This window comes from Salvelinus namaycush, chromosome 20 (genome assembly GCF_016432855.1).
Source record: "Salvelinus namaycush isolate Seneca chromosome 20, SaNama_1.0, whole genome shotgun sequence".
Taxonomy (NCBI): Eukaryota; Metazoa; Chordata; class Actinopteri; order Salmoniformes; family Salmonidae; genus Salvelinus; species Salvelinus namaycush.
The window spans coordinates 2,012,360-2,027,715 of NC_052326.1; the positions used below are offsets into that span (position 1 = coordinate 2,012,360).

Below are 15,356 nucleotides of genomic sequence, written 5' to 3' on the forward strand. Positions count from 1 at the left end.
CAGTAGATGTTATAACGGCATTGCAAAGCTTTCTGCAGAATGTTCAGTGTATCACAAACCCCAAAGCACAAATAGTTTATATTGAAGTGGAAGTATTCTTTATGTACAGTTTAAAGACGGACAGTCAGTCCATGGCCAACGGTTATGAAAAGTGAAACAATTTAATAACATCAAAAACATCCACAAACATTCTGAAACACATGCAATAGCTGTACATGTCTTTTTTTGTACAAAGATGCAGTAGAAGGCGATCGTCGTGTTAACGTTTAGGTTGACTTTAAAACAGGCTTACTACTGTGATTTGTTTTTTAGAGATGAACGGAAGTGTCTAAAATGGCATGCAAGTTGTAATGAGCAAGGCTGTTCTAAGAACATTGGGACAACATTAAGCCATGCTTTAATTGGTATTTTGATGAACTAGAATAGATCAAGCGGTAACTCGGTTGATAATTGTCTGCATGTTGTAGCAAGCTGTCACATAAAACCACTGAATCACAGCCTCGCCGTGGAAATCGTATCAGAAATGTCTACAACAACAGTTTAAGTACTTTTCTGTTATCAACTGAGAGTTCTCAGAGCACCTGGGTCGTTCCATGAAATGAGTGCCTTTTGTGTCCCTTTGATATATTAAGTAGAAATTGTGTAGAAATATTGAATTGCCTGTTATATAGTTATTGAAGTAGCCTTCAATATAGACCACATGGAAAATTCAATAAATCAGATTTTTTATATGAATAGACATAAAGTTCATGTCGCTCTGTGCATCCTCTGTGATTTTAATCCACTTAACCCCAACATTCTCCAAGTTTTCACCGTCATTGTAAAGCCCTAGTTACAGTATTTTGTTGCTTTGACACTCATTTCTAAAGATTATTTATTTCTTGTGACTAGTAATTCATTTTAAGCTTAACCCTGTTATGTGAACTGAACTCTTGTTTTAATATAGTGAAACTATTCATTTTCAAATATTTTTTTCAAAAGAAACACTGAACGTCTAATAGTCAAATTACAGTGTAAATGCAGGTGAGCTGTTTCTACTCTTTTCGGACATTTTCTGGTCTTTTGTGGAGGAAAACTGAGCGAGTCGAGCATAACACATTAACCCTGTAACACATAGATCAACAGGCTAAACATTTTTGTATAATTACATTTTCTTTGTGAAGCTTGCATTCCCCGTTGCACACAACAAGCTTATTTCCCCCCAGTCACAAGGGGATTCATGGCTGATTTAAGATGAACTTTTAAGATGAACCCCGTTACGGTCAACCCTGTTACTTTATTTGGCACTTAATAGGCACTTCATTTTGTTTTATTTAAAAAACATTGAGATGGGAAAAAGTCTTTTTTATTAAGTTGAAAATTTGGTCTTTATGACAGAATATTAAAATGAGGTAAAAAAATATATATGTTTACCAAATTACACTACTCAAAAGGCACCTAATCAGTGGAACGACCCACCTGCCTTAGGTCTTTTGTGTATTTCATCATGTGATATAACTGAGGCATCCATTTTGTATTATTTTGTCATGTATAAAACCAGGAAATAAGTTAATAAACAACTTTTGTACACATATTAAAATCATATTTAATGAATGCATTTCAAATATAAAATGTCAATAATATTTGCTTCAACTGAACAAGACAGACATCATATGCTCACATACGCGTGTTGTTTGCTAAAAGACCTGGCAGTATAACACAAGGAGCAGTGTGGACTGGAGGTTTCTTATTTTCTTCCTTTTATATTTGAGTGGATTACAAACAGTTGTTGCATTTGACAAAAAAATGCAAAAGCCTCAAAGGTTTTCACTGATTTGCAGTAATAGAAAACACTCCAAACATACAATAATATATACATTTCGAAATTATGCATTCTGTTACAGTTTGATAAAAGGACAAGCTTTATAAAATGAAGATGGCAGTGTAGCTGACAATGACAAATTACATTTCACATGAGATTCTGCTTGGTATGGATGATGTCATGTACTTCCTTTATTAAGTCCCCCCCTCCACCAGTCTGATGAAAGTGTTGTCCTAAGGATGGATGATGGCCCCTTTTCCTTTCTCTTACGCTTTGCTCTGATTGGTGGTTCCTTTGACTTCCATGGACACCCTTTTTTCCTTGCGTCCAGCGTACTCGCCGATAAAGGAGCCATCCTCGTTGAACTGGGCGTCCTCATCCCCATAGTCCACCAGGCTGTCCCCACTGTCCTCTGCTTTGATCTGTCCGCTCAGAGAGTGCTGGCTGCCCTTCAGTGGCTTCTCATCGTTGTCACTGTGTCACAACACGATGGCACAAAGACAGGGGATTTAAAATCCACCTAATTTCACTCATGGCTTAACTCAATAGGCTTTACTGGTGAGGACAGGGACACAGGCAGGTTTGAACCCATAAAGCTTCAATGAAGAGCTTCGGTGATTTGGCAGCAATGTTTACCTCTGACTGATGGACAGAGGAAAAATGATCAAATATGTCAAGAGTACTTAAACTCTACATGTACAGTATATCCATGTACTGTATGTGACAATGAATGGGATGATTTAAAGAAGACAGGGTATTGATGTGGATGTCGGGCTGTTGTAGTGTACAATTATAGTGTGCTTCAGCGTTCTGAGCATTTCTAGACTTTGGAGCAAACATACAATAAATGTGCTTTCCCGTGGTCTGAGGTTGGGGGCCATATATTTTAAGGACCACACACACACCACTCTAGTTCTCAACTTTACTGTGACCATATGGCGAAAGATGTCTAGGCTACTTTTGATTCAATTTAGGTTCTGAGTGTGAGACTCTACTGATTGGAGTGGTGTGCGGGTCTCTGAGTTGCATTCTTTGAGTGTGTTCTGAATCGGACCAGTGGAGGATTAATGAATTGAGCACAGATATTATTGCCCCGGAGATGAGCTGCATTCAATTACACAGATTGGTTTTAGCCTCCTGCTAGGTTGTGTTGCAGCCAGGCAGCCATCCTTCATTGAGCTCCATTCAGAAACAATTAGTAACATCTGAACAATGAGGCTGTTACTGCTAATGAGCTGAGCTCTACCACCACACGTCTACCTAATCACAATGCACCGTATAGGGTGATACCACATCGACATCACAAATTCGTCAACAACAACAGGGGTGTTTGTTGCTGTTTACCACATACATGTTAAGCATACAGGCTACTCAGCCCATCGCATGTCTCGAACAGGGATGTCTGTGAGGGTCCGTGTATAGCTCATGCATGTGGGGTTTTCTTTTAAATCAGGAGAAATGCACAGATATAATTATATGATGTGATACAATTCAAAACATTGGGTACAATGAATTCTCGATGCAATGGGGGTTGGAGGTGTGATTTACCTGTATTCACAGAAGGTGTCATCATGCATACCCTGGGATTCAAGGTCTGGGTGGAGGTCCTCTTTCTCCTTTACTGCTCAGAGAGAAAGATAATCATTTAGGGTACCATGAGTACAGTATAACATTCCATAACAATTTTTTACCTTCCCTTACAAAAAAACAGGTGAAATGGCTGCTTTCACATGTTGAGCTTAAATTTCACAATATATTTTGTCTTGCCCATTTACCCTCTGAATGGCACACATACACAATCCATGTCTCAATTGCCTCAAGGCTTAAAAATCTTTAACCTGTTCAATCATCTACAGTGATTGAAGTGGATTTAACAAGTGACATCAATAAGGGATCATAGCTTTCTCCAGTCTATGCCATAGAAAAAGCATGTTCATAATGTTTTGTACACAGGTTGGAATACTACTGTGAAATTGTGAAAATGGTGACGATGCCATTTTAGTGTAAGAGCTGTTTGAAAAGACAGCCTGAAATATCAGCCTGTTATGGTGGGATGGAGTTTTTTGCCTGCCTGGTGATATCACTAGGTGGTAAATTAGTTATTAGACCAATGAGAAAGAGATTTCCAAACCTCTCTGCCAATAACTGCTAGTTTCCAGTTTTCCCCCTTCCACTCAGACCACTTCCAGACAGTCCTAGCAACATTCTTTGCTTGAGAAATTGCTCTTTGCTCATGTTTCTTTTTGACTATTTGTATTAAAAACAATCACAGTAAAGTATTTAGTTGTTAACCATAAATTATTGCTATTGAGATAAAAACAGCTGCATTGGACCTTTAACGTGTGAAATAGACATTTGCAGTTTTACATGTAAGAAAACTCCATGTGTAAATCTCACTTTCACATGTAGAATTGCAAGTTCACATGTTAAAAACAGTCACGTGAAAATCATATTTGCAATTTCACATCTAAGAAAACTCCACATGCCTATCTGAGTATAATAATTCAAGTAAAAAACAATTATTTCTGTTTTCTGAGCCCGCCACTCCATTATTAGTCCTCCATGGTGTTGCATAGATATACATGTATACTTAGCGCTACCACTAGAGAGGCAGTCAGAGTGTTACTGCCGCAAGCGTGTTGGTCCGTGACCATTGGAAGAAGCCCAGTGAAAAGAACAGAGAAGACAGCTCATCCTGGTTATATTTTTTTACCTTTATTTAACTTGGCAAGTCAGTTAAGAACAAATTCTTATTTGCAATTACAGCCTAGGAACAGTGGGTTAACTGCCTTGTTCAGGGGCAGAAAAACAGATTTTTACGTTGTCAGCTCAGGGATTCGATCTAGCAACCTTTCGGTTACAGGCCCAACGCTCTAACCACTAGGCTACCTGCCACCACGCTTGTGTAGTTAGCATAAATCAATGGATTCAGATTTAATAAAAAAGTAACCTAAAATACAAATCATTAGCGTGATTAATATGTACACATGTAAATACACTCAATATGAGCCCTTGTTTAAACGAGTAACATTCTCCCATTCACATGAGTGTAGCCAAGCTAAGTAACAAGCTAGCAAGTTCACTTTTGTGTGCAAGTCAACGAGAACAACATGGCATTTCAGAGGATATTGTTATCTTTATAAACAAGGGGCTCATATTGAGTGTATTTACATGTCTACATATTAATCACTCTAATGATTTGTATTTTAGAAGGTTTTATGAAATTTGTATCCAATGGTCGCATGCTAACTACTAACCGCTAGCTAGCTTAGTGATAGGTGATAGCTAGCCTTCAATGTTGTCCTATTTAGCTATTTTTCGCTTCTGTTATTGTTAGCTGTCCATTGGTTTTTGTTACATTTAATAAACAGGCCTTTAAGGGATTTTGATGTATTTGAAAATGTGTGAATTTGTTTACTTTTGGAATGAATGTAAACAGATACTTTTCTATAAAGAGATGATTTAGAATTAGGGCTGTCAGAGTTAATCAGTTATCTCGAGTTAAACTCAAGTTAAAATCGTGATTAATTGCATTGATCAAAATACACTGAATCATCCAAAATACATAATCGACACAGCTAGAAACAACAATGCGAAGTCAAAACAAGTTGAGATTGAGGTTAAAGAAAGTGTGCTTTATCAATTTAGCTGATTTTGCTAACTGTTACGTTGGCTTCTCCCGTTGGAGACACGGGTTCTAGTGAAATGTATAATTTCGTTGGGAAACGTGTCACATGAAAAATAAACATGAAAAATGTACATGTCAAAAATCCATGTAGTGTCCAAAAACCACGTGTCTGACTCATGTGGTAAAAAAAAGCTGTGATTTGTTTTTTCGCACATTTTTTTTATTGTAATGCTTGATGAAGACACAATAATGTTCTGTTAAAACGCCTTACAAGTTCTCTCACATTCTGAAGTAATAACATACTCAGTGCTTTATGTCAGTAACATTTACAATATGAGTAACAACTAAATCCTCATTTCAAAGTGGGAAGCTTACTATCAGTAAAAGTGCAGGAGGTAGTGTTTAATGAAGGCAACACAGAACAAAGCCCTGTGATTTAGACTGTCTTTCTGACATGATAGGTGATTAGCTGAGCCCAATAAGTGTGGAGAGATGAAAGGTACTGTAAAATACCCCCATCCCCCACAGACAGGACTGGCATTAAGATACCCTGGCTGGTCCTTATGGCATCACCCCACAACTGGCATGTGACCATAACATTTGCATTTCTTCTGTGTATTTTGTGCATTGTATGTTTTGTTATTCAAATTCAGCATATTCCAAATATGATATGCTGTATTTAAATGTTATGAATACAAATGCATATGCTCCCATTAATTCAAATTCCCATTATACTCTAAATATATCAGCGTTGACATTTTGAGCAGTGGTGTGATGTATATTTCTACAAATAATAACACATCAGCTTAAGTATATCTATAACGGTGTCCAGAGTGATGTATCATTTCTCTTTTGTAACGAGGACTCTAAATGGAAATATAATGATGCCTTGTGTAATGATTAGTTAACATTCATAAGGTGCAGTGTGTGTGTGTGTGTGTGTGTGTGTGTGTGTGTGTGTGTTTGAGAGTGAGCACCTACCAGCATATTTCCCTCCTTTATTTCTGTTGACAAAGCAGGCGATTAACACAATGAGTGTGAGGACAGCCATGGCACACATCAGCCCGATGAACCAGCCCTGGGTGGAGATTCCTCCATGGATGCTTGCCAGACCTGAGGAGAACAACAACACAAGTCTTTGACATTGACTTGACCCTGCCTTTCACGAGGACACTTAATTGAATGTTTACATCGACAAAGTCTATCTGATGCAGAGGCAGAGAGGCAGCAGGTTACGCTGAAATGGAAATGTACCCGTATTAATATTAAACAGCTAATCCCCTTGTCTAATTAATCAACTGAGGAGGCTGTTCAAACAGAAATTCATTCACCAAGTCACACAGAATTTTTTTTTTGGGGGGGGGGAAATCCTATTGACACTGAGAAAACCATGCATGACACCTTGAGACACGTTCAAGGACATTGGTGCACCTGCATAGACCTAGTACTCAATAAGACATCAATTGGTTGTGGTGCTGATGTAGGTGGGGGGTTGAATGAGGGGTGGGAGAGCGTTTGCTTCTTTTCCTGTGGCATCCCTGCTCACCTTTATCCCTGGTCCTGATTACATCTTCAAAAATACTAGAATTATCAACCCAGTTCTTAGTCATAAGGCGCACAGTGTACGCAGTCCCAGGCTCCAGCCCCTCAATGATGTGGAAAGTCTTAGAGGTGTTTACTGCCTCAGAGATCTTCCAGTTACCTTTACCTATAAGGTGCACAATCAGGGAGGGTTAGTACTCATGAGGGGTGAAGGTTCAAGGGTTAAAGGTTACTTACAGAGAGTTCGATGAAATAACACAGAACAACATTTCTAGCATGTAACGTTAACGGTAATATGGAATACAGATTTCTCAGATGTTACCAATACATTCAAAATCACCTTAAACACGTATCACTATAAAATAGACTACAAATGGACAGAAGTAATATGTGCTTACGGTTGTTCATATATGCAACATAAAACTCTGAATCTGTTTGTTCGCTTCCCGGAATCCAGCTGATATTTGCAAAGTTGTCACTAACTGAGGAACTAATATTCAACAGGGCTGGGACTGACAGACAGATGAGGGGAGAAAAGGGGAGAAATGGCAGAACAGGGTTAGTAAAGGATAGTAACGAGAAGACAGATTACATCCACACACAAAAAACATTGGATCGGAAGCTGGCCAGAGAGTTGTTGATTAAGTCAATCCATTTGCTTATGTGTTTCATTCCTAATATTACTGTAGGACACAGAATGAAGGCTTATCAACAACTTTAACACATTTCATGAATCACTTGTAATGAAATTGCCAAAGGAAAACAACAATGATATGGAAATGTTTGATAAGGAAAGTCCACAGAGCTGAATGGAAATCTATAGATAGCATGCATCCACTGAAACCTGCAGACGAAAGAACAAAGCAGAACCCTGCTTATTGACTCTGCGTGTTCATTTTCTTAAGCAATACCACTGACTGCTCTCGCTTTTCAAATCAGATCGTTTTACACTGCTGCAATACATATGTACTGTACACTGAGTGTACAAAACATTAAGAATACCTGCTCCTTCCATGACATAGACTGACCAGGTGATTCCAGGTGAAAGATATGATCTCTTATTGATGTCACTTGTTAAATCCACTTCAATCAGTGTAGATGAAGGGGAGGAGGCAGGTTAAAGAAGGATTTTTAAGCCTCGAGACAATTGAGACATGGATTGTGTGTGTGCCATTCAGAGCAATATAATGATTGAAGTGCCTTTGAACGGGTATGGTAGTAGGTTTGAGTGTGTCAAGAACCGCAATGCTGCTGGGTTTCCCGTGTGTGTCAAGAATGGTCCACCCCCCAAAGGACAAATTGAGGCTGTTCTCAGGGCAAAAATACACAATATTATAATGTTTTGTACACTCAGTGTACAAACCCCTATGGAAAATATGCTTAAGATGTGGAGGGGTTCAAGGGGTTCATGTAGAAGGGTCCAAGCACAAAATTGAGCTTTTCTTCTACAACAGTAAACACTTCAATGGGAATGTTAAATATCAGAGGTTAGTAAGTCCCTTTGCCTCACTGCAGTTTAACTCAGGTACACAGTGGTGAATACATTAGACAACAACAGACTAATAAAGACTCTGAAGACTCTGACACTCCAAGAATAAATCAAAGAACCACTGCACCTGGAGTGATGGTGAGAATCATGCATCACTCCATATTGCTAAAGTTGGTAAAAGAAAGCTATGGTTTGACCCGGTCAACAGCAACCAATCCCCTTCATTTCCCTCAGGCATACATGCAAATCTGTGACTGTGTCTCCTGCTCAGGTGTCATTATTTTCTCAGGTGATAATTCAGTACACAAGGACACCTGTGTCTGTGCTGCCCATCCCTGTGAGCACAAATGACACACCGTGGGTAATGCTGATGTATGACTTCGTAACTATGGTAATTCCCATCATTCGCTTAGTATGATGACTAAGTGACACGGGGCCTGACTAAAAATATCCCAGGGCTTGGCGTGTTTGTCACCGCGCTGCTCAGCCTGGTATTAAAGGCTGCAGAAAGCATCTGCTGTCACAGCAGGGAGCGCAGCCCTGGCCCTGCCACAATGCCTGAAAGATGGCTCTTCAAAGTCAGGGAGTTCTATAAAAGGAGTGCCCCAGTACACAGAAATATTCTGATCTACAGCTTTCAACAGCTTTCAATTTATCCACTTATCTCAGTCCCCTAAATATTACCGTTTCTTTAAGAGCTCACACCTCCTCCTCACTCTGCCTGGCTAAGCCGACATTTTCCTCAGCTCAAATGGTGCTATGGACATTTGCTTGCCCCACAGCACTATTGTTGTTTACCCAGTTGAAGGTTACATGGAAATGTTCAGGTGACTGTTTGGTCAATATTCTGCTGTGTAAAAGAGGACTGGGCCCCCCAAAAAATCAATCCTTGACAATTAGACATATTTGCCCTGTTTGAACTACAACACACTACACTCACACCATCGGGTATGGAATAGATTCAATAACGTGACTGTCTGTTGATGAGCTTGTTGAGCCGTTTGCTGGACTTTAACTCAACATCGATGCTGAGGCTAGTTTTTCATTGATTGAAGTTAAGCTCAAAATAGAGGATTTGTGTCATAGCGATCACTAGAGTTGACAGATTTTCCACCTATGACTATCATTACCATACTGAGCACAATTGGTGACATGAATACCTATGTTGGAACGGGTGGCATTGGACACGTGGGAGACTGCAGTGCTTGGAGGTGAGGGGGAGGCAGACTGGCCTGAAAAGAAAGACAGATCTTGAGATTATTGGCTATTTTTTGGAGTGAAGGAGGGGGAGCTACTGTCTACTAGTAGAATTGTTAGTACACTACAACTATGGGTAAAGTGAACTGATATTAGTTTCTAGTCTACAGATATGTCTACTATAATGACTAGTCAGGGTAGTTACTACTACAGAGCAATGCATACCGTCAAAGAACTAGGAAACAAGGTGTAATTTCTGGTTAGATATGATCATTGGTAATAATTTGTACTACAGGAAGTGACTATTCCACTGTTCAGTTTGAGGCAAAGACGCTGAATGACACTACAATAGAGATGCCTGTCTGATAGCCTTCCTGTATGTTGCACTTAAAGCTTAATTTGATCCCGTTGCTTTTGCAATACAGGTGGCATTGATCCTGCCGTTGTTAGAACACAAGTCAATATTCATTTAGAGATTCACTAATGAGATCGGATTCATATGAATTTATAAATCAGGATACTCATTACCATTTGTTATTGCAGAGAAAACCACAAACTTTGTCTGAAAACAGGGGGGTCTGTATTGGTCTACTAATGAAAGGAGGCATCAGAGTGCTCAGCGCTGATGGCAAGGGCACGCAACAGACAAGGGCAATTATTCACAGATGAGAGGAGTATCTGCATGATTTTAGTTTCGTATTTGTGTGAAATATTAAAAGGTCTTAATTGTTGCCGACATCAGATTCGGTAACTTTTGCTAAATGCCTGCTTGACCCATTCAACCATGGAGGCAGGCAGGGCCAGGAGCTGTCTGGAGCTGTCACCTCCCACCCGTTTATCAGCCCTTTATCCATATTCATGCTCTCAGAGCTAGTCTATGTTAAAGAAACTATAGCTGACAGAAATCATGCTAACAAGTATATGAAAAGAATAGCATGAGTCTTTCTCAGAAATGGAATGAGAGAGAGCTACAGTTCTACTCAACTATCCACCAAGGATGTGATACAACTAATGAACTGCCGACTCATACAGTAATACATCAACATAGTGAATATAACCGAAGGGCGTGACTTACAACAGTGTTAGACTACAGTAGTTGTTTTTTTACTGCACATAAACAGAAATCTACATACTGAAGTTGACAGTGGATACCGCTGTTGTAGCTGGTGAAGAGAAGGAAAAGAAAAAAGGAAAGCATTGCCAAGCAGGTACATGTATTAAAAGTTGTTGATAGGCATACATTATTTTCAATAGCATAAGTTAAAAGCCTTAAATATACTGAACAAAAACACAACTGTAACATGCAACAATTTCAAAGATTTTTCTGAGTAACAGTTCAAATAAATAAATCAGTCAATTGAAATAAATTCATTAGGCCCTAATCTATGGATTTCACATGACTGGGAATACAGATATGCATCTGTTGGTCACAGATACCTTTTTAAAAAAGGTAGTGGCGTGGATCAGAAAACCAGTCAGTAGCTTGTGTGACTACCATTTGTCTCATGCAGCGCGACACATCTCCATCGCAGAGTTGATCAGGCTGTTGACTGTGGCCTATGGAATGTTGTCCCACTCCTCTTCAATGGCTGTGCGAAGTTGCTGGATATTGGCGGGAAATGGAACACACTGTCGCACACATCGATCCAGAGCATCCCAAACATGCTCAATGGGTGACATGTCTGGTGAGTATGCAGGCCATGGAAGAACTGGGACATTTTCATCTTCCAGGAATTGTGTACAGATCCTTGTGACATGGGGCCATGCATTGTCATGCTGAAACATAAGGTGATGGTGGCGGATGAATGGCACAACAATAGGCCTCAGGATCTTGTCACGGTATCTCTGTGCATTCAAATTGCCATCAATAAAATGCATTTGTTTCCCTTTGTTCACAACGTTGACATCAGCAAACCGCTCGCCCCCACACGACGGCATACACTTGGTCTGCGGTTGTGAGGCCAGTTGGACGTGGAGTCTTATGATAGAGAAATTAACATTAAATTCTCTGGCAACAGCTCTGATGGACATTCCTGCAAATTTCACGCTCCCTCAAAACTTGAGACATCTGTGGCATTGTGTTTTGTGACAAAACTGCACATTTTAGAGTGGCCTTTTATTGTCACCAGCACAAGGTGCACCAGTGTAATGGTCATGCTGTTTAATCAGTTTCTTGATATTCTACACCTGTCAGGTGGATGGTTTATCTTGGCAAACGACAAATGCTCACTAACAGGGATGTAAGTGAATTTGTTCTGAAAATTTGAGCGAAATAAGCTTTTTGTGATTATGGAACATTTTTGCAATCTTTTATTTCAGCTCATGAAACATGGGACCAACACTTTGCGTTTATATTTTTGTTCAGTGTACATTAGCATGGCATAGGGAAAGCATATGCAGACACCAACCGCAACATAAGCATGAAAAAGATGCAAAATGTTACCCTACATAAATGTGTGTAAATGAAGTAGATTACAACTAAGCCCCATCTCAATAAACAGGTGCTATGTAGAACCTAAAAGGGTTTTTCAGCTGTCCCCATAGGAGAAACCTTTGAAGAACCCTTATTGGTTCCAGGTAGAACCCTTTATATTCCAGGTAAATACCCCTTTGGGTTCCATGTAGAACCCTTTCCACAGATGGTTCTACATGGAACCCAAACGGCTTCTCTTATGGGGACAGACGAAGAAACATTTACAGGATATACATCCAAAGCAATATAACATTACTCCCACACAAAAGCATGTTTCTTTTGTTTTCACACTATAACAACATTTTGTTACGTTTTGTTTGGGCTCCTGAGTGGCGTAGGGGTCTAAGGCACTGCATCTCAGTGCTAGAGGTGTCACTACAGACCCTGGTTTGATTTCAGGCTGTATCACAACCGGCCGTGATTGGGAGTCTCATAGGGCGGTGTACAATTGGCCCGGGTTTGGCCGGGGTAGGCCGTCATTGTAAATAAGAATTTGTTCTTAACTGACTTGCCTAGTTAAATAAAGGTTAAATAAAAAAAGAAGTAAACAAATCTAAACATGCATTCTCACAGCACACCAAATTTGATGTTTTTAATTCATCCCAGAAGCCTGCTTACTGAGATTGAATAGGATGCTACGTTTTGTTATACTGTACATTTATATCAATGTGAAAGCCCTTACTTGCAGGTAGCCTATCAGTTATGAGCGCTGGGCCAGTAACGCAAAGGTGGCTGGTTCGCATCCCTGAGCGGACTTGGTGAAAAATCTGTCGATGTGACCTTGAGAAAGGCACTTAACCCTAATTGCTCCTGTAAGTTGCTCTGGATAAGAGTGTCTGCTAAATTACTCAAATGTTCTATTAGAGAGGACCCAAATGAATTATTACTATTGTTGGACAGAGGCTGGTGTGTGTTGTGGCACCTCAGAATACAGTACAGACTCTCCATTACCATTTCAAGTGCACTTGCTTATTTTCATTAGATTCTAATTATATTTGACTGGTGCCACCCCCTTACCTACACTCCCACAGACTCAGAAGGGTACATACTACTTGTGTGAAGTAGAAATGACATATACTGCGTTTTATAAAATCAAAATGATGTATCATGTGCATGAACCAAACATACTGCAATGGCTGGCAATTGACTTACCTTCCCAATTCCTATATAATAATACAATATGATATAGAAAATATACAGTTTCACTTGCCGAAGGCAAATCTCTTTTCCAGCTGGTTGTTTCATAGCTTGCTTTCCCCTTTAAATCAATAAACACTTGCTCTTTTATGACAATGATGAATGAAACCCCTTCTCACACACTTATGATATTGTTTAACCACAAAAATTACTTAGATAGAGATATGAAAAGCCTGGCAGATGGAGCCAATATCATATTCCCTGAGCTAATACATTACTGAAATGGCTTGGTCATCTACAGAGTACCTCATCCCAAAGTCTGGCTATCACATCTCGCTATTACACCCAACCCTAAATCCATGCCCCCTTTCTGTCCCTATAGAACTTCCTCCAGCATCCCCCATCTGCCCTGCAACACCCTGGCCTTTGTGACTTACGCGCTACAGGTGTGGTGGTGCTCTCCTCGCTGACCTGGGGCCCACAGCCCACCCTGGTGCAGGAGCGCAGGTAGAACTTGTACCTGCTGACGGCCTCGAGGTTCCGCAGGACACACGAGGTGGTGTCCGGGCTGCTGATGTCCATCGACTGCAGGACACCCACCTCCTCTGTGTCGTTGACTAAACACACACATAGACTGGATTAAACGTGTGTTGCTACATTAATGGACACAGAGGTGTCTCTCTGAAACACCAAGGAGAAAAGAAGGCTATGATAGATCATTTGAAAAGGACACATGATATGTTGGGGGTTTGAGGAATACATGACCACGCTATGTAAGAATGTACAACATGTGATCTGCATTGTGAGTTGGTTCAGCCCTCCAAGGCAGTGGAACTGGCCTTCAATGTAACAGTGTAGGTCCTGTGAAACCTGTGAAAAATGTAGTTAGCAAGGCCCTCTAAGAAGCTGGGCTCAGCCCTGGAACAGCTGTGCAGCAGCCTTTAAATTCCTCTGGTGCTTCCTCCCGGTGCCATGCTGACAGCTGTGTGCATTATCCTCCACATTTCACACACGAGTTCCTTCAAGGGGACTTCAAAAACCCCTCACTTCAAAAGAGTCCATCAGCTTTATCACGCTTGCACAATGTAAACGTCCCTTCTTCTGAAATACAGCATGACACTTTTGGCCCTCTTGTGCAGCGGCAACATCCAAAACCTTTAGTGAGAGTTGCTGTGCAATGCTGTCTTTAAAACGTTGTAATTAGCCTCATCATCATTATTGTTTCAGGCCAGGGGTTGAAGAGTGGGACACACACACACGCACATCACGTCCAGTGACTGTTTCCTTTGGGATTAATCTGGGTCGTTGGTTGTGATGAAGGCCCCAGTGGACGGTATCGGGTCACTAACAAAGACCTTAAAAGGCTGTGACACGCTGGCCTTGGTCAGCGCTGCTGGGGCCGGATCATGACACACCACACAGGCCAGTGTGTCACACCCCAACCCGACACTGACCCCTCTTTCCACCAAAGGGGGTCAATCCCAGGTTATACTATCAATAAGTCCTACTGGATATCCACTTCCATGCTTTCTGATGCCATCCAATAAAATACATTTAACATTTAGTTGTATTCAAGCCTCATTACTTGAATCTGAGTTTCCCCACATTGGATCATATTCTCATGCAACCACTGTGAGACTTAAACCTGTGGATCACAGCTCTGCATGCATTTTCTCACATTTCTATAATAGGGCTAAAGTTGAACACCAGCTGTTGGAGCTACTAAACTCTAAACCTTCATTAACACCACGTTCAGCAATGGGCTGTAGCACCAATCACAAGCACAACATTATCTCCTAGCGGTAAGATCAAGGAATCGCTAGTCACTTTGACTGAAGGTAGGCTGGTGCATGTAAGAGACTGCAGTTCAACGGGGAAGGGGAAAGAGTTGTACACACTTAGCTGATACTCTAGCCGGTATCCTGTGACGACTCCATTGGCAACCAGAGGAGGTGCCCAGGTGAGAGCGACGGTGTGCTTCTGAACATCTGTGACCCTGAAAACGGGATTTTCCTCTGGAACTGGGAATATACAGGTAGTAAGCAGTTTGAGAGTAGCACAATAGTCTTGTCTCTAGATAGTTATTTTC

At 40.6% G+C, this 15,356-nt stretch overlaps 1 protein-coding gene across 1 annotated transcript in view; it reads right to left on the reverse strand.

The window, feature by feature from the left end:
* Positions 1 to 1,565: 1,565 nt before the first annotated feature.
* The window catches only part of LOC120064959 (neural cell adhesion molecule L1-like protein), a 31,620-nt gene continuing 17,829 nt past the window's right edge, over positions 1,566 to 15,356 (reverse strand). The window contains exons 22-26 of the mRNA XM_039015569.1: positions 15,166 to 15,288; positions 13,705 to 13,884; positions 6,411 to 6,542; positions 3,350 to 3,422; positions 1,566 to 2,275 (exon numbers count right to left, since the gene is read on the reverse strand). Coding sequence (XP_038871497.1) covers positions 2,068 to 2,275; positions 3,350 to 3,422; positions 6,411 to 6,542; positions 13,705 to 13,884; positions 15,166 to 15,288 — 716 coding nt within the window. The 3' untranslated portion in view covers positions 1,566 to 2,067. The remainder of the gene's footprint in view (positions 2,276 to 3,349; positions 3,423 to 6,410; positions 6,543 to 13,704; positions 13,885 to 15,165; positions 15,289 to 15,356) is intronic.